This window comes from Lampetra planeri, chromosome 6 (assembly GCF_965212315.1).
Source record: "Lampetra planeri chromosome 6, kcLamPlan1.2.h2, whole genome shotgun sequence".
In the NCBI taxonomy this organism is placed as follows: domain Eukaryota; kingdom Metazoa; phylum Chordata; class Hyperoartia; order Petromyzontiformes; family Petromyzontidae; genus Lampetra; species Lampetra planeri.
The window spans coordinates 7,294,759-7,316,737 of NC_136112.1; the positions used below are offsets into that span (position 1 = coordinate 7,294,759).

At 42.0% G+C, this 21,979-nt stretch overlaps 1 protein-coding gene across 1 annotated transcript in view; it reads left to right on the top strand.

The window, feature by feature from the left end:
- The window catches only part of LOC144719651 (unconventional myosin-Ic-like), a 61,041-nt gene that overhangs the window by 17,615 nt on the left and 21,447 nt on the right, over nt 1-21,979 (top strand). Inside the window, exons 6-9 of the mRNA XM_078595789.1 lie at nt 3,268-3,441; nt 10,093-10,191; nt 14,609-14,722; nt 15,430-15,501. Coding sequence (XP_078451915.1) covers nt 3,268-3,441; nt 10,093-10,191; nt 14,609-14,722; nt 15,430-15,501 — 459 coding nt within the window. The remainder of the gene's footprint in view (nt 1-3,267; nt 3,442-10,092; nt 10,192-14,608; nt 14,723-15,429; nt 15,502-21,979) is intronic.

The following is a 21,979-nucleotide window of genomic DNA, read 5'->3' on the forward strand; positions in this document are numbered from 1 at the left end:
TTTTATTTTACAAGTTAAAACCCACTGAGATATATAGCTCTTTTTTCAGAAGCGACCTGGCCACAAATGGTAGCTGAACGAAGTGGCTTATGCCGTGGAAATGTATAGCAGACAAATATACGAAACCCATGTCGATTCTAAACGTGGAGGGGAAACCCAGAGAACCCGGAGAAAAATCCACGCGACCACGGGGAGAAAATGAAAACTCCACATATACAGCAGGTGTCAGGGTCGGGATCAAACCCACGACCTCCTGTGCACCGTGCGAGATAGTTAACATATCACCATGGCGAGTTTAAAGACAATCCCTCAATATTCACTAGTTGCTCAACGGAGTTAATGCATTACTGTCAATTACAGTCAATACATAGAGCCATGGTAGAGACAGAGACGCAGAGAAGAAGAGGAGGGTATTCTGAGCAACCTGTAAATATGAAAAGATTACAATGACATTCTCGTCCGTTGACTTTGAAATGAACAAGTTGATAGCAGACACTTACACCACAGTGCGTAGAGCAATAGAGCGTGACATAGGTTAATCCGCTATCATTAGACCTATCAATCAAATTCGCAAAAGTCTTCCTCTGCTCTTTGCGGTGTCATGCCAAAAGGCGTCATCTGGTCCAACCCATGTGAGACTAGACTCTAAGGAAAGCTGTCTCGGGTGTGGACCAATCAACTTCAAGGACAGTGCATATATTATCAGAGTTATGTTTTTTGTTTGTATTATGGCTGTAGGTATTGTGGTCTATGCAAACATGACTCCTTGTAAAAAAAAGGTGTCAGTTTTGTAGCCAGATAGAAAGGTAAAATAAACAATTATCATATTTTTTACTGGCAAATGAGGTTCCAATGGTGTAGAGGTGACTCTTTTTAAGCAGATGAACGTGTCCACAAAGTTCAGCCAACTCTCACGACCATTTGAACATTAGCATTGTGCACTTTTGAAAAACTAAATTCTTACTTTGTTTACATTTGTAAAGGACACTTTAGTTATTGTTTGATTATTATATGGCCATAATCATGTACTGCCTTGCGTTGCTGGATGAAGGCTGTGTTGTTATTCATGCGTGTGGCCACAAATCGCCGTTTTGGTCAATGCAGTTTGGTGAATGGGGTATGACCAAGACGGGGTCAGATTTCATTCCGCCCTAATGTTACTTGCTGCTGGAATTTTATCTCATATTGACCTGCATTGACCAATGTGGTGAAGTATGGTCAAACGACCCCATTCAGTGACACTGCATAGGGAGGTGATGCAACAGTGCAAAACCAACTCACCACTGCTGCCCGACTATATGGATGACATCTGATTGCATATTGGGTGGCCTTTAGAATATTGTAGTAATGTAAATGTACTCCCCAAAATCTCTTTTAATTGCGATAAATGTCTTACTATTATTATTTGGTTTTTATTCTCGCAATTTGATGCGTTAAATATAGCAAACATTGTCGAGGTGAATTGCAGTAAATTTACATCGTCTTTCACGACGATCTTTTAGCGAAACGTGAAGGTGAGTTTCAGAGGCGCTGCTGAGCCCGCTGTGTACGAGCTGGGCTGGCGATTATGCTGGCCCACTCCAGCTGCGCTGTTTGATGTGACTCACCCAGGCAATTACCCAGGCTGACGAGGGCTATTGGCACTCACAAAGGATTACCCCGGCTTCCAGAAACAATTTATGATTTGATCCTTCCCTATGGCAGAAGCAGCCTGAGAACTTGGCACAGATGGTTCTAAAGTAATTCCTTGACAACCCCCCCCCCCTCCGATAATTGTTTTAACAAAAGCATGTTTTGTTCACGCGGTTAAGTTTAAGATTTTGAATTTCACGTCGCATTGAATGCACGTCCTGTGCACGGAAAAATGGGTCGACATTTTTGTTTTACAAAACAGGTCATTGTAAGGTTTGAATTTCGTTTTTCAAAAGTGCACAATGCTAATGTTCAAATGGCCGTGAGAGTTTGCTGAACTTTGTGGACACGTGCATCTGCTGTCACAAAGCGAAAAAAAATCTTAAAACGAGTCACCTCTGTTAAGTGACACCGCTAAGAGCAGAGGAGGACTTTGCGAATTTACATGTTGATTGATAGGCCTAATGATAGCGGATTAACCTATGTCAGGCTCTATTGCTCTACGCACTGTGGTATAAGTGTCTGCTATCGACCGACGAAGGAAAGATGTTGGCAACTGTAATCGCAATGGAAGCCTCCAATTGTAGTATCCAACATACCTCAAGATTTGTACAGGTAACACATTTATTAAAATATCGGTCCTAGCGATAAGTTGGCAATTGCACAAACCTGCGGTAGAAGTTGGCAAATCCATCAAGAGACATTAATGAAAAGCATTCTTGGACTGAAGAATGCAACATGTTGGATGCCTACACCATTCGTGCTCTTGTGCAGTAATTCAAGAATATGACAAGATTATGCCTCGTAAAAAATCATGCTACATTACTCCAAATTTATTTTTTGCGCTTGCACTTCGGGTCAGCTTGGGCATGATACGTGATTTCTTTTACAGAAAGCCATCGCTGTTTAAACATTTAATGCAGGATTTGTGTTGCACACTATGGTGAATTAAAGAGTTTTATTCCTACACAAAATCCATATACAGTACAGTAACACAACACTATCTCAGAAAGTGTTTTTTTAAATTATATATTTTCAGAAATGTGTTAGTTGTCAACGTCCTGCTAACGTTGTGCTTATATTATATTTTATAATTGCGCGAGTTATTTACTTACTTCTTTTAGCTCTGTGCAGCGTCTTGCGACCTCTGGGTTCAGCACGCTTTATAAGTTTTCATTATTATGATTCGCTTGATTCCCCTACACTTGTAGTCGAGCTAGTGAGATGATGCTTCCCGTTTTTTTACGTTTGTCAAATTTGAATCAAGATGAAGATAACATTCTCACGACGTTATCGATGTTTCCAAAATTAAAGCCACCAATGAGATACTTATTGGTATGCCTGGTGGGAAATGCTACGTCTGTAACGAATTGGCATGTTCTGTTTACGTGACAACCCTTACTAATTGACTGTGTCGGGTATGGTGGCGGGTTTAACTACACATTTATATCAACGTAATCTAACCGCCCCAAAGAACCTGTATTATGTATGTCTGTCTTGTTTGCCTCTCACGTCTCAGACGTTTTTCCAACCAAGCAGACGGTGCGATGGGAATTTTAGCTGCGGCAACATCTCCCCCGGGGCTCGGCACGAGCAGCTCTTAATTGTCCTGTGTTCACGTGGTCACTGGTCCAGGGCACGCCCGTAGGAGGACACATCCTGAACTTCCTACTGGAGAAGTCACGGGTGGTGCTTCAGCACGGCGGGGAGAGAAACTTCCACATCTTCTACCAGTTGCTCGCTGGCGGACGAGAGAGCTTGCTCGACCGTCTGGGACTAGCGCGGGATCCAGCACGTTACCGATATTTGGTGAGCGTGCGGTGCATGGATGAGTGGATGGTGCGCGCGCCGCGGTGGTGAGATGTTCGCTGCCTCGCCTGGTATGAAGGAGGTTGTGGGTTCGATCCCGACCCTGACGCCTGCTGTGTATTTATAGTTTGCGTGTCTCTCTGTCTCTTCCCGCGGTCGCGTGGATTTTTCTCTGGGTTCTTCGTTTTTTTGCTCCACATTTAGAATCGACATGGGTTTAGAGTATTTGGCTGCTATAAATGTCCACGTCATAAGCCACTTCGTTGAGCTATCATTTGTGGCCAGGTCGCTTCTGAAAACGAGCTCGATAGCTCAGTAGGTCTTACCTGGTAAACATTCAATTAATTTAATTTAGTTAAATCAAACACACATTTTGTTGTGATATTTCCACTGCCCAGTGGTGCACAAGCAACAATAACTCAACACATTACATTTCGATTTAAAGCTTTCGTGACTGCAGGGATGCATCTTCTTGGTTCTTTCGGTAAAGTCACGTAGAAGGGTAATAATAAAATAATAAAAATAAAATACAATTCTCACGACGTTTCGGCCACAACGCAAGCAACCGTCCTCAGGTGAAGAACAGGTCTGTCGGAAAGACAGCGTCATTCATATTTTTATTATTTTATTATTTCCCTTCTACGTGACTTTACCGAAAGAACCAAGAATATGAACTAACCACATTGGTCAATTAACACTTGCTTATAATGAGGAATATATATATATATATATAGCACAGCTGATGTTTTGGGCAGTGACTGAGAGATGCTATGAAGAAAGGCCATTGTCTAAAATTTGCCTATGAAATATAGTCTCTATATTTCTTTAAGAGCGGTGTTAATGATGTATTGAGTATATGTAAATTACATACTTGTTCATTAAACATTTGATTACAGGAATGGTGTTACATTGTTTAAGACAACTGTTGTAAATAAATTTTCGCCATTGGCAATGATGTCCAATTGAATAAAATGTGTTTAAAGTTATAGGTAACTGGTAAAGGTGCAGCCCATAAATTACTTGCTCATGCCGCTACTTGGAGCACATGCCCTGTATACGTTGTCTGAAAGTGCATATCTGCCAAGGAAGGAGCACCAGTAGACTCGGTATGATTTTATTTCGCCTTGGACCTTCATTACCAATGATGCACATGGGAGTTTGCCAGCACTGGAAACCACAGAACATAGCACTCGCCACTAATGCACTATCCTCAAACGCAGGAACTGTATTGCAATTGAAACGGAATGTGTCGATCGATTTCCGTTTTATTTAGAAGGGTAAAGGGGCAACCCTTCAACTGCTTGCTAATGTCACTGCTGGTGGAGGGGCCTCCAGCAAATGGACCTCTATTGAGCTGTTTTACAGAGTTTTAGGCCTACTCTTTTCACTGGCCAGCCATCTTGGATTAGGTGGGAGTAACCCACACTTAATCAGTGTATCTAATTAAATGCTGTAAAGCGACATTTACAGTAAACGTGTTTACTGTGCATTGTAATAACCCAAATTAAAATACAATCTGTTTGATACTGTTAAACATTATTTTTTATTTCGAATTCACTTTTATAATATTGTTCTTTACATTGATTTAAAAAAAACCCATAATTCTTATCTTGACAGTCGCTCACACTGTTGAGGGAGATGATTCCATCAAAATGCTTGTGCTTGGCATAATGCATGCCAAGAAATGTCCCGTAACATTGTCTTGTCCAAACAAGCTTGCTAAATACCTCTCAACATTAAAGAACGTTGCGGGTAAGGCCGAGCAGTTAAATTCAAATTATGTAAACACCCATACATTATATTTGTCTGTAATCTCAAGAAATATTTGTTTTCCTTTAGCATTTGCACATTTTTGGACAACTAATATATTTTTCGATTCCCCACACTTTGTATTTATTGTAACACGAGAGCTTATGTCACATCTACATTTTAAACAGTGCCCTACGCTTAAGCAATTTTTATTTACAAGCAGAGGTGGTGTCCAGACGGCTCAGATTTCAGAGTGCTGAGCTGGCACAGCGGAGATCATCCTTCCTAGGATTCGAATCGGGGTTTCAGCCGCCCGTGATAAAACTAGATTCTCAGGTGTAGCGAGTTGATGATCTCAACCTGGTTTACCAATGCCGACATACAAAAAAGATAAAAATCCCTTTAAATTGTGTTAAGCATTTTTTTTAAACAAGTGTCATCATCATTACTTGCATTTGGCAGGGTGTGAACGTTCTGCCTCGCTACTGTGTGGAGCAGAGGCCATATGAACAATTTTCAGACGTCGTAGGGGAGAAGGCAGTGCGGGATTGGAGTTGGGAAGGGAAGCGGTCTTGCAGATACATTAGTCATCAAGTGTAGTGGAAATAGCGCGAAGCTCTGGTACTAATCCTGGGCTGTGACGGTACCACAGTCTTCACGACCTACAGTCCTTGACCTCCCAAGGTCCACCACTTTACGATTCAAAGCATATGCAGTCGCCTCGTGTTTTACGCACGCGTTCGATTAATTTGCACGTATTTTTGTTATGCGCGCACTATTGTTGAAATCACGTGCTCTTGCGCATTGGCCATGGTGTACGGAACACGCTGCGAGCTAATCGTTAGTCAGGCAACAAAGTTCAGTGGCGATGCTGCCTGAAGTGCAGTACGACAGCAACAAGCGTGGGCAGAATTGGCATCTCCTTCTCGCGCGCGTGCCGTTGTGAAGATCTTGTCCACGTGAATGTTGTCTTGTGCATGAATTTGCCTACCAATATGTCTGGTAAGCATTTCACTTCGTAAAAAAAAAACTATTTTTTTACTCGTCTTTTTTTCTTTAAATAGGCTGCTACTATCTTTAATACATGTATGGTAGTATTGTAAATATATCTCCTGTAACCGGTGAAATATGTAGACGTAAGAATAAGGTTCGATCGCGTGCTCTCCCTAACCCCAACCATTTACTTTATTTCATATGGGAAAATTATGTTTAACTTACACGATTTTGAGTTTCGCGCCGTTTTAAAAGAACACAAGCCCCGCATAAAACGAGAGGTAACGTATGAGCAAAACTCCATTCTGCGTCTTAAAATAGAAATGTTTTGTCCGGATATTTATTTTTCAAACCCTAAACATATGCTGCTAGATAATAATGGTTGGCAAGCCAGTGTGGATACACAGAAAGTCTATCTGCTCATACATACCTTTTCCCATAACGGTCTCCAACAAGGCATAAAGAGTTGTCATGATTGCCGATATTTCCCATGAATAAGCAAACGAAGCCACTACACGCTGCATTCACCTGATGGTGGGCAGTCACAGACCAAGGTGCCATGGGCGATTTGACGGCACCGGAGTTGAGAAGCACTGGTCTGAGCATTACGGTGAGCTTCCATACAATATACACCTGCTTTTACACGTGCAGCTTGCGTCAACAAAAAAAAATAGACATCCTGATTTACCACCGTGCCAGGTATCAATCAACAAAAAACTGCAGGTGTGCGTCAGTCAACATTGAGGCACCTCGATGGACAAAGTGAGGGCACGCCACAAGCTTTGCATGGCAGGGCAGAGCAGTCGTGGATTAAAGACCCGAATCCACAAAGCAGAGGTCGCAAACGGGTTTTGATTCCTTACCCGTACCCGTACCCGGCCACACCAGGGTCGCAAATGGGTACGGGTACCCGTACCCGGCCGGGTACGGGTACCCGTTCCCTACCCGTACCCTACCCGAAATGAGTGACAAACGGTGACTCACCAGTGACTCACGGCCTACCCGTACCCGTACCCGGCCGCACCAGGGTCGCAAACGGGTATCGGGTAGGGTACGGGTATCGGGTACCCGGTTGCGACCTCTGCCACAAAGCCTCCAGGCTGAGTTTCTCTGACAGAGGCCACACCCCCAGATAACACTCCCCCAGAGGCCACGCCCCCAGAGGCCACGCCCCCAGAGACTACACCCTCCTCAAGGTCAAGGACAAGAGCTGGGCACATGTCCTCAGGCCAGCATAGGGGTCAAGGATTGACCTCAGGGACCCGAGACTCTGGCGATTGCACCAACACCTCTGAGAAAGTGTGTTCATATATCACCGGAACACAGGTAGTGTGGTCTGTGACACAACCACGGAGGCGAGGGTTTCAAAATGAAGCTACGTACTCTTGGAGTGAGTGCTGTTCGTGAGCACCTACAAATGGGCAACATGTTTCACAATGAGGTAGTGCTGCAAGGACTATGCCTGGCTGCCACTGCCTCTACAGTATTTGGGTAAATTTCGATTTTAAGTTTTCGTGACTGCAGGGATTCATCTTCTTGGTTCTGTCGGTAAAGTCACGTAGAAGGGAAATAATAAAATAATAAAAATAAAACATAATAAAATAATATTTTAAAACATAATAAAATAATATTTTATTATGCTTTATTTTTATTATGTTATTAAAATAAAACATAATAAAATAATATTTTATTATGTTTTATTTTTATTATTTGATTATTTCCCTTCTACGTGACTTTACCGAAAGAACCAAGAAGAGGAGTATTTGGGTACCTTGTTGAAACAAGGTACCCAAATAACTTGCTAATCTCGTCGAGGAGCATAAACCATCGCGTGAATTCCGCTCATCCTCGCCGCGGCTACTGGCTGTCCATCGAACTAAGTGGTCACCGCATCGCGCGCTTTCAGATGCGCTTCTGCGGCCGTTTGGACTGGAGCTATGGACTTTAATACGTAGATTGAAAACGAATTTCTCCAGCACTGCTTTTTGTGTTTGGTTTGTTGTCCTTCCCCCATCACCTCCAATTAGCACGGTTGGCTACGTACGGTGTCAAAGAAGTTCAACATTCATACGTACAATTCTGTATGTATTTTCGGCTGAGTAGACCGAGAGGAAGTCCAGCACTTAATCCACGTGGCAGCGATGTGCATGGCACCAATACACTACCACTGCACCGATACTCCCCAGACGCTCACAAAGCCCTCCCCCCCTCCGCCTTTAGCCTTATAGGTAGACTCCACGCGAACACAGCTTTTGTAAATCTAGATTTGAAGCTTTCGTGACTGCAAGGATTCATACTCTTAGTTTTTTCGGTAAAGTCACGTAGATAATTTTTTTTAAATTTAAATAAAATAATAACAAAATTTTTTCAGATAATTTTTTATTTTATTTTTTATTAATTTTAATTTCAATTTTTTACCTACGTGACCGAAAAAACTAAGAGTATAGCTTTTGTAAATAATCTTCTGGTGACATCTTTGTTCAAGATGCCTACCTCGCCACGGTGTTCACTCCCATTACCCGCTTGTTTTGTCAAAACGAGTTCACATTACGTGTGCGTAATGGCGTAATGGTTCTGACATCATCTTACTTCAGCCACAAGGGTCAAACCGCACATTAAAGATGACATGATTTATGTTTCAGAGCGTTTTTTTGTGATGTATCGTAGATATTAATGCGGACAAATAGTATATATGAAATGTTTTTTTTTTACAAGATGTGGGATTTATGTGAGTTACTTTCTTAATGTTTCCCAGTCCTCTGTGTTTACGAATAAAGATGGAATTGTGCTCTCTATATATACACACACATTTTATGCATACACCCCTCTTTTAAATGTCTGTTCGAAAAATTGTGCTTTTTTGCAGCTACGAAAGAGATGCCTCGTTTGAATAGATGAACGGACCACGTTATCTCCGCGTTTATCCTACTGCCTGTAGAATTCACATTGTTTATTTCATCCACGTTTTTTTTTATTCTCCCAGGGTACATTGCAATTGAAATATTGCAGTTATGTAATGAGACGGAGAAATATATTTGTTGAACTTTCAGAGAGAGAGAGCGAGAGGGCGCAATGTTCCACCTTGTGGCAGTCGCTTTCACACTTGGAACATACACTTTTACACTTATTTCTTATTTTACTCGCTGAGCTATATGGCTCTTTAGTAGAAGCGACCTGGTCACAAATGCTGGCTCAAATAAGTGGCTTATTACGTGGAAATTCATAGACAAAACGCTCTAAAAGCGCGTGTTTATAAATGTGGAGGGAAAAACTGGAGGACCCGGAGAAAAATCCACGCGACCACGGGGACAGAGAGACACGCAAACTCCAAATATACAGGGGTCAGAGTTGGGATTGAACCCACGACCTCCTGTATACCAGGCGAGGTAGTGAACATCTCGCCACCACCATGGCACCCCGACGACATGCAGATCGCCTTTCTTGCACATTGATCCAATTGGCTTTAATTCTCACGTATAGAATACGCTCAATTAAGGGAATACTGAAATCGAATGTGAAGTTGTTGTACAGTCATGCAAGACGGTTCTGAGACCTACACTTGAACTCACTATACTTGAGAACCAGGGCTACACTATCAGGTGGCTGCTGGAATTTGAAACCAAGATTGCAGGGGGTGCTGGCTGGCTCCGTGCCCTGACTCCTGAGCCAGCTACTCAACTTCCCGCATCGGTGTTCATCTTCGATTGGTGGCAAGGGCACTGCCATAGCATTTCACTCTCGCTCGCTGTCGTTTCATCTTCATGCTTCAACGTTCATAAATGTGACGCTCGATGAATGTACGTCCGCGCGTAGAACTTCTTTCGCACCGTACGTAGCCAACCGCGCTAATCGGTGATGCGGGCTGGGTGGAGGAAGGACAACAAACTAAACACACATGTCTCTCAACAGGGCGAGGAGGCCAAGGTATCTCCGTTGAACGATGTCGAAAATTGGAGGGTTCTCCAGGAGGCCTTCCACACCGTTGGCTTTGATGAACCACAGATCGAGGTACAGTATAAGCATCACCCGTATTTATTTATTCATGCATGGGTACAGGTAACCTAGGAGGATGTTGCCGTCATGAAATGGCGACAACTCTGGACTTGCAGAGTTGTCGCTCGATCTCCCAGCGTGACAGCTGCAAACAATAGGCACGTCTCTTAACTCCCATGCCCACCAAAACTTCCGCGCACCTATGAGTATAAATCGGTACACCACAATCGATCGGCGGGTTGTGTGTGGTGGGGTAAAGTGTGGGGACTCCCACCTCTTTCAAGATGTTTTTCTTGCCCAGTGTGGAAGAGTCGGGGAAATAAACTCTCGAGGGGGGCTCTCTGGAGCCAGAGGCGTAGCTAGGGGGGGGGCAGGGGGGTACATATGTCCCCGGGCGCCAAGGTAAGTGGGCGCCAAAACGAGGCTTACAACGTTACATTATAACTTATTGCGGCAGCCTGAAACGACTGCACAAATTTCGATTTAAAGCTTTCGTGACTGCAGGGATTCATCTTCTTGGTTCTTTCGGTAAAGTCACGTAGAAGGGAAATAATAAAATAATATAAATAAATATTAAACTAAACATATTATATTATTTTATTATGTTTTCTTTTTATTATTTTATTACTTCCCTTCTACGTGACTTTACCGAAAGAACCAAGAAGATACTGCAAAAATCTACACCTCAACCTAAAAGTTTATATATCCCGCCACACACGTCTGGAGCTGTCTTTAGTGGAGATCCTTCCACCAGCGGTGACGGAAGCAAAGCAATTGCGCGGCTGCGCCTTTGACCTTTTACGCGTGCAGTGCTGTATACTCACGTATGCATATAATTGTATTGTGCTGACAAATGTATGTTGGTGCAGACGCATATGTGTTAGCCACCTGGTACACTACAATACGAACAGCCACGGTTTTATTTTTAAATCCTTTATATTAAGTTCACTTGCTTGCGTGCTTACGACCGTGCAAATCTTTCGGTCGTTTTTTAACCCACTTCCCGTGATCTAATCGAGCTGACATTTTGCACACAGACTCGTTGTGCGTGACAATTTATTTTCGTGAAAAAAAATTCCAAAATTTTCCACTTTTTAGGATTTTTTTTTTTTATATTTAATTTAAAATACCAATGTGATAAAAATTAAACTCTTACTCAAGAAAAACAGAAATGAATAATAAAATAAAACCGATGCCACGCATATTAAGGATTTATAGTGAAAAACTTTGTTTTTACGGGTACATTTTTTTTAATACCTTAAACCAAAGATCAAAATGGTGTGAAATGTCAACGGCCGCAGTTACAATTCAAGCAGACGCAAGTCAGTCGAACCATCAGTAGACGCGAGCATAGAGGGCCACATCGCGCTGTGGATACCTCGTTCCCTCTGTGTAGTAAAGGAAGGCGGCGAGGGCGTTGGACTGCCGTGGGTGGAATGGGATTGTTTAGTAAGGGACTCGGAGAAGAGAGAGAGAGTGCAGAAGAGTAGCTCGCGGAGCTAATGAGAATTCGGTAGAGCATGGGCTTCTTGCGTGACTCACCAGTTGCTGGCTCGCTGTGCGCACACACGGTGCATCACAACGAAGCCCGCGCCCCTCTGCACGCATGTACATGTTCTCCGATCCAGATGCTGGATGTGTGACACATGACACGGGCATAAATTTTCTTTTGGGACTAACTCACAGGGAACAGCTATCCATTTGTACTTTAATCGCGGGCGCGTGCGCGCGCGTGTGTGGGGGGGGGGGTAGAATGCCTGGACATGCGCCGGCACGCTGAGCTGATGACTCGTCAGTGCACCGATATTTAAAAGTGATGGGAAGCTCCGCCCGAGGGCTCCGTTTTGTTTTCGTGTATCCCGAAGAGCCTCTTGTGCCAAAAGAACCGTTTGCCATTTAAATCTGGAGGAGCGTTTTCTCTCCCAATGCGTTCAGATGGAACCTACATATTCATCTTTGGGTTATACGTTACGTTTCAAGCGTAAAAGTTGTAATTACAGTTTAAATAAAAACAACAACTTCATTATGAATACGGTAGCACGGACAACCTTGCAAAGGTGATGTTTCATCTCAAGGAATATTTCCAGGTAAATTATGCAATAAGACAACACAATGAGAAGCATCCACATGGGGTTTGTGCGTTAATTAAATGCTTGTATTGTTACGGTGGGGGAGCGATGGCCCATTGATTAGCGCAATGTACTTTGCACTGCACCCAGGTGATCCGAGTTAGATAATACGAGTGTTGAGTGATATCTAAACCGGTCTTCCCTTTAAAGCTTTCGTGACTGCAGGGATTTATCTTCTTGGTTCTTTCGGTAAAGTCATGCAGAAGGGAAGTAATAAAATAGTAAAAAAAAACATAATAAAATAATATTTTATTACGTTTTATTTTAATAAAATAATAAAAAGAAAACATAATAAAATATGATTTTATTATGTTTTATTTTCATTATTTTATTACTTCCCTTCTACGTGACTTTACCGAAAGAACCAAGAAGACGGTCTTCCCTTCACCAACACCCACTTAGCGGCATGGTGAAGTATGATCAGACCACCCCCATGACCAATATGGTCGGGAGAGACATTCATCCACAAGTGGAATTAGCATAGTGCTGTGGATGATTACACTGGTCAAAACATTTTTTTCTGGCATAAGGTATTCCAACAGTTTTAAAGGTAATTTTGGGGTGCTGATTCCAAATCTGTCATCAGTTTTTGTCTATCACATCAGGTTTTGAGATATCAAATATTGCATTTTCAATAAAAACTGGAGAAAAAATATATTAAATTAATGTGGATATCTACATAAAATGATATTATAAACACACTATCCTAAAAATACAGCACCATATTTTAACACTAAAGCAGTCACTGACTCGCAACAACTTGCAATCATAAGTGACAGAGTTAATTTCGGGTAAAATCAATGAAAATGGGGTATGCCGATAGCATAAAAATGAGATGTGATAGAGCAAATCTGAGATCAGATTTGGAATCAGCACCCTGAAATTAGTCTAAAACAGCTGCAACAATCCAAGCCAGAAAAAAATGTTTTTTTTGTTGTTGACCAGTGTTATTATTGTGAGTACGGCAGTTGGCTGTGAATTTGTTGAGATTAATATTGGTGGTACAGCTGTTGAACATAATAATAAAAATGGAGGTGTATTAGGGTGCTGGGACCATTTATACGTGTTCACTTTTATTTGGGGTCGTAAACCCTGGGGTGAACGCAACCCCCTGGGCATGCGAGATTCTCTTTCTGGGGGGTGCGAGACATGGGGGTATTTTTTTTTTAAGGTAAATTATCGAAACATAAATTAAGCACGCACGGGAACGTAGGTACAACTAGCTTGCTTAATCAAACCTATGTATTTATTAAAAAAAAATTTATATTCTTTGGATCTTTCGGTAAAAAAACTACGACGTTTCGATCGCAACGACCGCTTGTGTTGCGATCGAAACGTCGTAGTTTTTTGTTATTTTCTTTGAACCTATCTACGTGGCTTTACCGAAAGACCCAAAGAATATGAATTCCTGCAGTCACGAAAGCTTTAAGTCAAAAACATTTACTGATTGAGAACCAAAGGGGTGCAAGACTGCATTAAATCTTAAGAGCCACTGCCATAGATTAACTATGAACAACTGCATGTGTGTATCCTCCACAACCGCAAACACCTATCTGCCAGATCAAAAGCTAATTCATACTGACATGTTGGTCCTGGTTTAGACAAATTATAAATAAACAAATGACACTGACATTTGCAATGCATATCTTGAATGTATGGTTGTTGTTTTTTTTTATCTCAACAATATGCATCCAAAGTAAATTAATAGCTTGGTCATTGTGGTATCCTATGTTAGAAATAACGTATTTACTGGTAGGAACCTCTTGGTTGCACCAGCCCACAGGCGATTATTGTGTCCGTCGTGCAGGGAGGGGCTGGGTGGGGAGGGGAGGGTGGGGAGGGGCTGGGTGGGGAGGGCTGGGTGGGGAGGGGAGGGTGGGGAGGGGCTGGGTGGGGAGGGTGGGGAGGGGCTGGGTGGGGAGGGTGGGGAGGGGCTGGGTGGGGAGGGTGGGGAGGGGCTGGGTGGGGAGGGTGGGGCTGGGTGGGGGGTAGGAGGGGTGGGGCTGGGTGGGGAGGGGCTGGTCACCCCGTGGTGCCCTTATAAAACTCAACGTTTAACCTACTCACGCCGGCTTGTGCCCGCCCTCACAGTCGAGCATATTTGCGGAATACACCACGCCGCCGTTGACCCTGGCCATTGACCGAGCAACCCAACGTTCCTACCAGCTCCCTCCGCAGGAATGTGTTACACTGTGGGCTCTAGCGTATGTGTAGTCAAATTAACCATGAAGCATCTGCTACTCGTTTATTGCAGTGCTGCGGATGTTCTGGTTGTTGATGTTCTGGTTGTCCGGTGTCTGCAGACGCTATTTGATGTCATCGCCAGCGTGATTCACCTCGGCAACACGACGTACACCACGAGCACGACAGGTTACGCGCTGATTACTGACAGCACTGAAATCCACGTGATCAGCAAGGTAAGAACCACAACGTCCCTCTTCAAATAAAATATTACCGCTGGTGTAAAGTTACAACACGTGCATGCGGTACGTGTTCTTACAAGATAAAACAACTGCGCATGGCATTACTTCAGCTCTCTTTCGAAGTGAACCTAGCCTGGCGCAGGTGCTGTGGCAGACATCGCCATTCAGTGGCGTATTTGCTTCGTGAATTTACTTGATTCGTTTTTGATTTTGTCGTTTTGGTGACCCAGGTCACCCTGTCTCTTGTGTTCTCACCTGGTGACTCAAAATGAACGTGACCAGTAAAATGACAAATTCATCTCATGCGTTTTAAAATAGACCTAATGTAAATAAATAAGGACGCGTTTCAACCCGTTGTCAATCCACTGCTGGAGGAAGTCTTACACACGCACCGTGTCAGTCCTGGAAATTGTTTGACCGGACTTCACCCAGCTGGTCAGTGTGGGTTGATGTAGGGGAAAGGCCAGTTCACATGTCACCTCTAAGTGATGTTAGCTATAGCCAGGAATCAAACTCAGGTTAACGAGTTGATCACACAGTGCACTAACTGCTGTGCCACCGCTAATTGTTCATGTGCTTTATTAATTGATATAGATTTATTAGAATATATACTGTATTATTGCTGTGATGCTATATGGCACCGAGGTAGTTTTTTTGTGCATCAAGAATGTGTGGTTCGCTGTGTTTCATGTGGAATTCAGCTGTTGGACATTTCAGAGGAAACTCTCAAAAGTGCACTCACCAAAAAGACGATATCAGCGAGCGGAGAAGAAGTAAGAATCACTTTTAAACAAACCACCGGTTGAAGTGAATCTTAACATCTCGATTCGTATGTTCCATATTTAGCATTTATGTAAATGTTCAAATAAATGTCGGTGTCCTTTTCCAAGGTTGCTTCCCCATTTTTAGATAACAATCAAATTAGCGTATACAGTTTAAGCATTGCACGCGACTTCGTGAAATAACGGCCCTTCGTTAACGTGACGTCCAGTTACGATTGCACACTGTGTTAGGCTGCATCAGTATGTCAAGGGGCACAGTCAGGACAACGACCTTTCCATGTGTATCATAAAATAAAGTAAAATGTAAAAAGGTCTCATTTGCAGCATTTTGTTATGTAGGCTAGGCGTAGTCACAAACCGCACCTCTCCATAATAAAGGCTCAGTCATTTGTTATGTAGTCTATTCGTAGTCTCAAGCCGCACCTTACCATAATAATAAAAAGTGGGCCGTTCCTGGCCCCCCCCCTCAACCATTATATATACGCAGTGGTATCTCTTGTAATCTCTCATTTACTTGATACAGCTGTCGGGCTGTGACGGTTCCACCGGAAGACGGAAGCTTGTGTTACCTCCGAAACGTCGTGATTTTTATTTTTTATTTTACTTTTATAAAATTTAAATTTGAATGTTTTACCTACGTGACTTTACCGAAAAAACCTAAGAATATGAATATAAAATGTCCCCGTCATATATCGTTAAGTAGACATATACACACACCACTGCAGCTCTAAACACAATCGCTAATTATTAACTGTGCACGGCGTTGTGGTTTGCCTGCTGCATCATAACGGTGACTGTGGCATTTTTCCATTTTGGAAAAATCGCTACTAATTTGAACATTCCAAAACTAATAAGTTAACAAAACAGCACGCTCCTCGACATGATGGCGCACCTCAAAGTGGCCGACATGTCTGCAAGACTTGACGTGCATCAGATGAAATTAAATAACGATTAAAGGCACCCTTCTATCTTTAAGAAACGGCGTATTATGTGGCATGGCACGCGCGCGTGTGTGTACATTTTTGCGGTTTGATCCGCGCTGATCCATTTAATTCTTTAGCTGCACTAAATACCTGCACAACGTCTCTCTCTCTGCCTCTGTCCTGTATTAACCTGTACCTTCAACACCCCATTTGTTTAGATTTCTCCCTCAAACAATTCTCGGCTTTTACATTCGCATGAGTTGTCGCGTCTCACGGGCCACCCGTAGCTTTGTAAACGTTGCAGCTCTCTGGCCTGTCGCACCATTTTTCACTTTTCTGTTTTACTGACGTTACGGACCAGTTGGTGGAGCAATTTCTCCATTTAAAGGCGGTTGAGTCAGACAAAATGGACGAACTCATTTGACCCCCTTAGCTAACCACAATGTTCTGGCCAGCTCCCTCCAACTTTTGTGAAGCAGTATCTGTATCAATAACCTGCGTTTTTCACCAGTAAGTCAGTGGCGCATGGGATGTTGTCACAGTGCTCAACGGACAGCAAGCATTCTAATTATGGTTACATTTAGATGATGATTTCATGTTCATATTCTATACGTGAGTGCACAACACACATGTAATTGGTATATGCATATATGCAGTGTAGCCAGTCACAAAGTAGTACCCAGTAAACTTGCATTTGGTTGGAGCTTTTGGACTAACGTTGGCCCAATGTTCCATGTTTATTGGGTAGTGGATCGACTGGCCAGACTAACGGTACTTTTAGGATTTGTAGGGCTCATCGTTCATTGCAAAGGCTCAGAAATCCAAAGGCACTTTTAAAATTTACGGGGTTCAGTGTTAATGTGTGAGGCTCGGAGCCAAATATACGTTTGGGGGTTGTTATAAGCCACTTAATGCCTGAGGCTCAAAGAGACTATTCAGAGCAGCAATGCCATTGGAAACACCTAGTATATATTAACTTTGCATATATGCATTGTACGCTCAAAAAGTGATGTACGTACACAATTATGGGACCGTTTTTGCCAGGATCAAAATGATGAAGTAAGAAGAATAGGTTGTTCAAACACCATCTTGACGTTCAAACGCCATCTTAACTCCTGTGTTATTGACAGAAATGGTAAAGCCTATTATTCTTCTTCTTGGTTCTTTCGGTAAAGTCACGTAGAAGGGAAATAATAAAATAATAAAAATAAAACATAATAAAGAAGAAGAAGGGATATAATAAAATAATAAAAATAAAACATAATAAAATAATTCTCACGACGTTTCGGCCACAACGCAAGCAGCCGTCCTCAGGTGAAGAACAGGTCTGTCTGAAAGACAGAATCTGACAGACCTGTTCTTCACCTGAGGACGGCTGCTTGCATTGTGGCCGAAACGTCGTGAGAATTATTTTATTATGTTTTATTTTTCATTATTTTATTATTTCCCTTCTACGTGACGTTACCGAAAGAACCAAGAAGATGAATCCCTGCAGTCACGAAAGCTTTAAATCTAAACCTATTATTCTTTTTTCATCAATTTGTTCATTCATTTCTCAATCCGCTTGTCCTGGTGAGGGTCGCGTTGGCAGCATGTTGAGTAGGGTGGTCCAGACCTCCCTTTCCTTGGCGATGGACTCTAGTTCTTACTGAGGGGTTCCCAGTCGTTCCCAGGCCTGCCGAGTGATATAGTGTCCTGGGCTGGCCCCGGGATCTGGCAAAAATGTCCCGTATATATAACTGCTCAACCCGAGTTAGTTGTGGTTTAATATTCGCATTGCCCTTGTCCTGTTCGCTTTTTGGTGTTCTCTGGTCTAACACTGCAGGTGAGACAAGGTCATAATGAAGGTTGTCTCGAGTGTAGGCCAATCAGTTTCAAATACAATGCAGATATTATCAGAGCATGTCTGTTTGCATGTTTTGCCATAAGTATGTGAGGCAATGCAGACTTGATGCATTGCAATAGGTATCTATTTAGTGTTTGAACATCTTAACACCTGTTTTATTTCCCGAGCGACTAAATCCCATTCTTCTTACGTATAAGAAGATGTAAATGTAATAGTTAATAATACGGACAGAAAACGATTTTGAAATAGTGGAAAATATGTTTTTGTATTTTAATTTAGAAACTCTCTCGGGTTTGGGATGACAAGTTTTCCTGCAGTAGTATGTGCCATGTGTTTGCACGGTTCAAAGTAGCATTTCAGTAAAAATTTAAGGTTACGGGGTAATGCTTTGTCCATAAGTTAACAATGAACATTGTATATTATGTATTGACGTTACGCAATCTTTTAAGGTAATGTTGCATTTTGCCACTTGAACACACAGTTTGCTCGCATAGTGTCAAGATTGGAGTGTTATATCATGGGACCTCTTTTGCCAGTACCAAAATATACTAATAGGGGTTTTCCCCTTTTTTGGCGTCATCTGGTCGAACACCATATGAGACGAGGCTCCAAAGAAAGGTGTCTCTGGTGTGGACCAATCAGTTTCAAAGACAATGCGTAAATTATCAGAGTATTGTTTTTTGTTTGCATTTGACTGCAAGTATTGTGGTTAATGTAAACATGATTCCTTGCAAAAGGTATCAGTTTTGTTGCCAGAAAAAAGGGGAAAACCCCTATTAGTATTGGAGTGTTAATTAGTTAAAGACCCGAAACCTTGTCTTGAGTGCTGGTAGCAGGAATATCCAGCCAAGCCTATGGCCATGGGGCTGCCAGGGGAGCATGGTATCTCTAGAGAAAGCACTGGAGCTCATCCACACCCACTCATAGCCTGCTGCCATCAACTCCATCAAGTGCCTTGCTTTAGAGCATTACAAGCGAAAACAAATATAAGCGGGACTCTATTCTGTCTCCACGTATAGATATAAAATATATTCCTCAGTCCATTGGCCTATTGGCCATCTATACCAACATTATCAAAGAGCACTTGTCCATAATAGAGGTTTTTTGGGTTAGATCACGTAAATATATAAATGTGTCGTTAAAACCCGCCATCACCCGACAGAGCCAAGCCATAACATTTACAATGTTGTGGCTTGGCTCTCCAACGCACTGGTTAGTGCTGTACTATACACTACACTATACACTACACACTAGTGCTGTACTAGTGAAGAATTGGCATGTTCTGTTTACGTGACAACCCTTACTAGTTGGCTGTGTCGGGTGGTGGCGGGTTTTAACGACACGTATATTTACGTGCCCTAACCCAAAAAAACCTCTTTTGGATGATATTGGTCGCGAAAGCCTACGTGAGCACGTGTCCAAGCAACCAAACTCTAGACTGGTGTTAAAAATCATACGTGCTCCCACCTTGTGCCCCATGTGTAATTGTTCCTGTCAAATAGGATTTTTTTACGTGGGGCAAAGGTTGAATAATGACCACTGTCGTGATCAAAGTGCGTTTTACTCACCATGTAAAACCCAGTCAAAGCGAACTTCGATATCCACCTCAGTGATATCCACCTCAGTGGATTGAAAGAGGGCTGTATATTAGTATTAGAATGTAAGGGTATGTTTTTCTCATTGTTTTAGTTTGCTAGCGAAATCGATATTGGGAGGGACAGCGTCCTCGTGTTTTAAAAATGTTAAATTTCCATCGGCTATTTGTCCTATTAAAAATAATAATAATTGCGTGACCGGATAATCTCATAGTAAGTGTACTAACCACTTATCTGCTTTGCATTGGGGTAAACAATTTGATTGCAGAAACATATCGAGGCATTCTCAAAGCAGAAAATCTGAGCAATGATAATAATTACTCTTTGGTTCTTTCGGTAAAGTCACGTAGGTGAAAATAAAAATGAAAATAAGAATAACAATTTAAAAATATAAATAACTAAATTAAATCACGACGTTTCGTAAGCAACACAAGCTTCCGTCATCAGGTGGGACAACCACAGCAAGAAAACAAAATTACTTGCTGTGGTTGTTGCAACTGATGACGGAAGCTTGTGTTGCTTCCGAAACGTCGTGATTTAATTTAGTTATTTATATTTTTAAATTGTTATTCTTATGTTTATTCTTTTTTTCACTTACGTGACTTTACCGAAAGAACCAAAGAGTATGGATCATTGCAGTCACGAAAACTTAAAATCTAGAATGATAATGATTCTGAAGAGAAGGGCACTTGTTTAATATCCAAGTCTCAAAATTCCACAATGAAGTTCCGATTCTTGTCTGGTCCCCAGACTGCTAATCAAAATGGTTACTGCACATGAATTAAGATTGGGTGACCAACCACTAATTAAACATTAAAACATCGCACGATTACACCATTGGTACCTCATTTGCCAGTAAAAAACATGATAATTGGTTCTTTATCCTTTTATCTGGCAACAAAACTGACACCTTTTTTGTGGTCTATGCAAACATGACTTCTCGTAAAAAAGGTGTCAGTTTTGTTGCCAGATAAAAGGGTAAATAACCAATTATCATATTTTTTACTGGCAAATGAGGTACCAATGGTGTAAATGCTTACCCCGAGCTCTCATACTCTGATGGTGCATTGTCTTTGAGTTGTGCACCTTTTGGCGTCATCTGGTCCCACCCATATGAGACTAGGCTCTAAGGAAAGCTGTCTCGGGTGTGGACCAATCAACTTCAAGGACAGTGCATACATTATCAGAGTTATGTTTTTTGTTTGCATTATGACTGCAGGTATTGTGGTCTATGGTAACATGGCTCCTCGTAAAAAAGGTGTCAGTTTTGTTGCCAGATAAAAGAGTAAAGAACCAATTATCATCGCACGATTACATAATACGAATATCTGAAATGAATTTGCTAAAATACAGGGCGACTCACTGTTAATCTAAACATTTACTGCTACTGTTATTTGGTTATCATCTGCAGTTAGCATATTTACGTATGTCAGCACTATAACAGATAGGTCGTAAATTGCATCGGCAGACACGACAGTGTATTAAATCTTAATTTGGAGCTTTCGTGACTGCAGGAATTATTCTTTGGTTCTTTCGGTTAAGTCACGTCTAAAAATAAAATAATAAATTAAAATAATAGCGACGTTAATCTAAACATTTACTGCTACTGTTATTTGGTTATCATCTGCAGTTAGCATATTTACTTATGTCAGCACTATAACAGATAGGTCGTAAATTGCATCGGCAGACACGACAGTGTATTAAATCTTAATTTGGAGCTTTCGTGACTGCAGGAATTATTCTTTGGTTCTAAAAATAAAATAATAAATTAAAATAATAGCGACGTTTCGATTGCAACACAAGCAATCATCATCAGGCATAAAAGAAATAGCAATAAAAATCTAACTAGAAAACTATAGACAGACATAAGCAGACAGACATCACAAGGACACACAGAGAGAGGACACATATCGGCACAGAGAGAGGGGTCGTTTCTGTGACGGTCCCTTAAATATAGAGAGGGGGGGGCGGGGACGGAGAGAGGGAGGGGGCAGAGAAAATTATCATATCAATGAGTGTACGGCAACGTGTTGCTGCTGCGCAAGCAAGATGACGACGTGGCACGTGACTTAACCGAAAGAACCAAAGAATAACGACAGTGTATT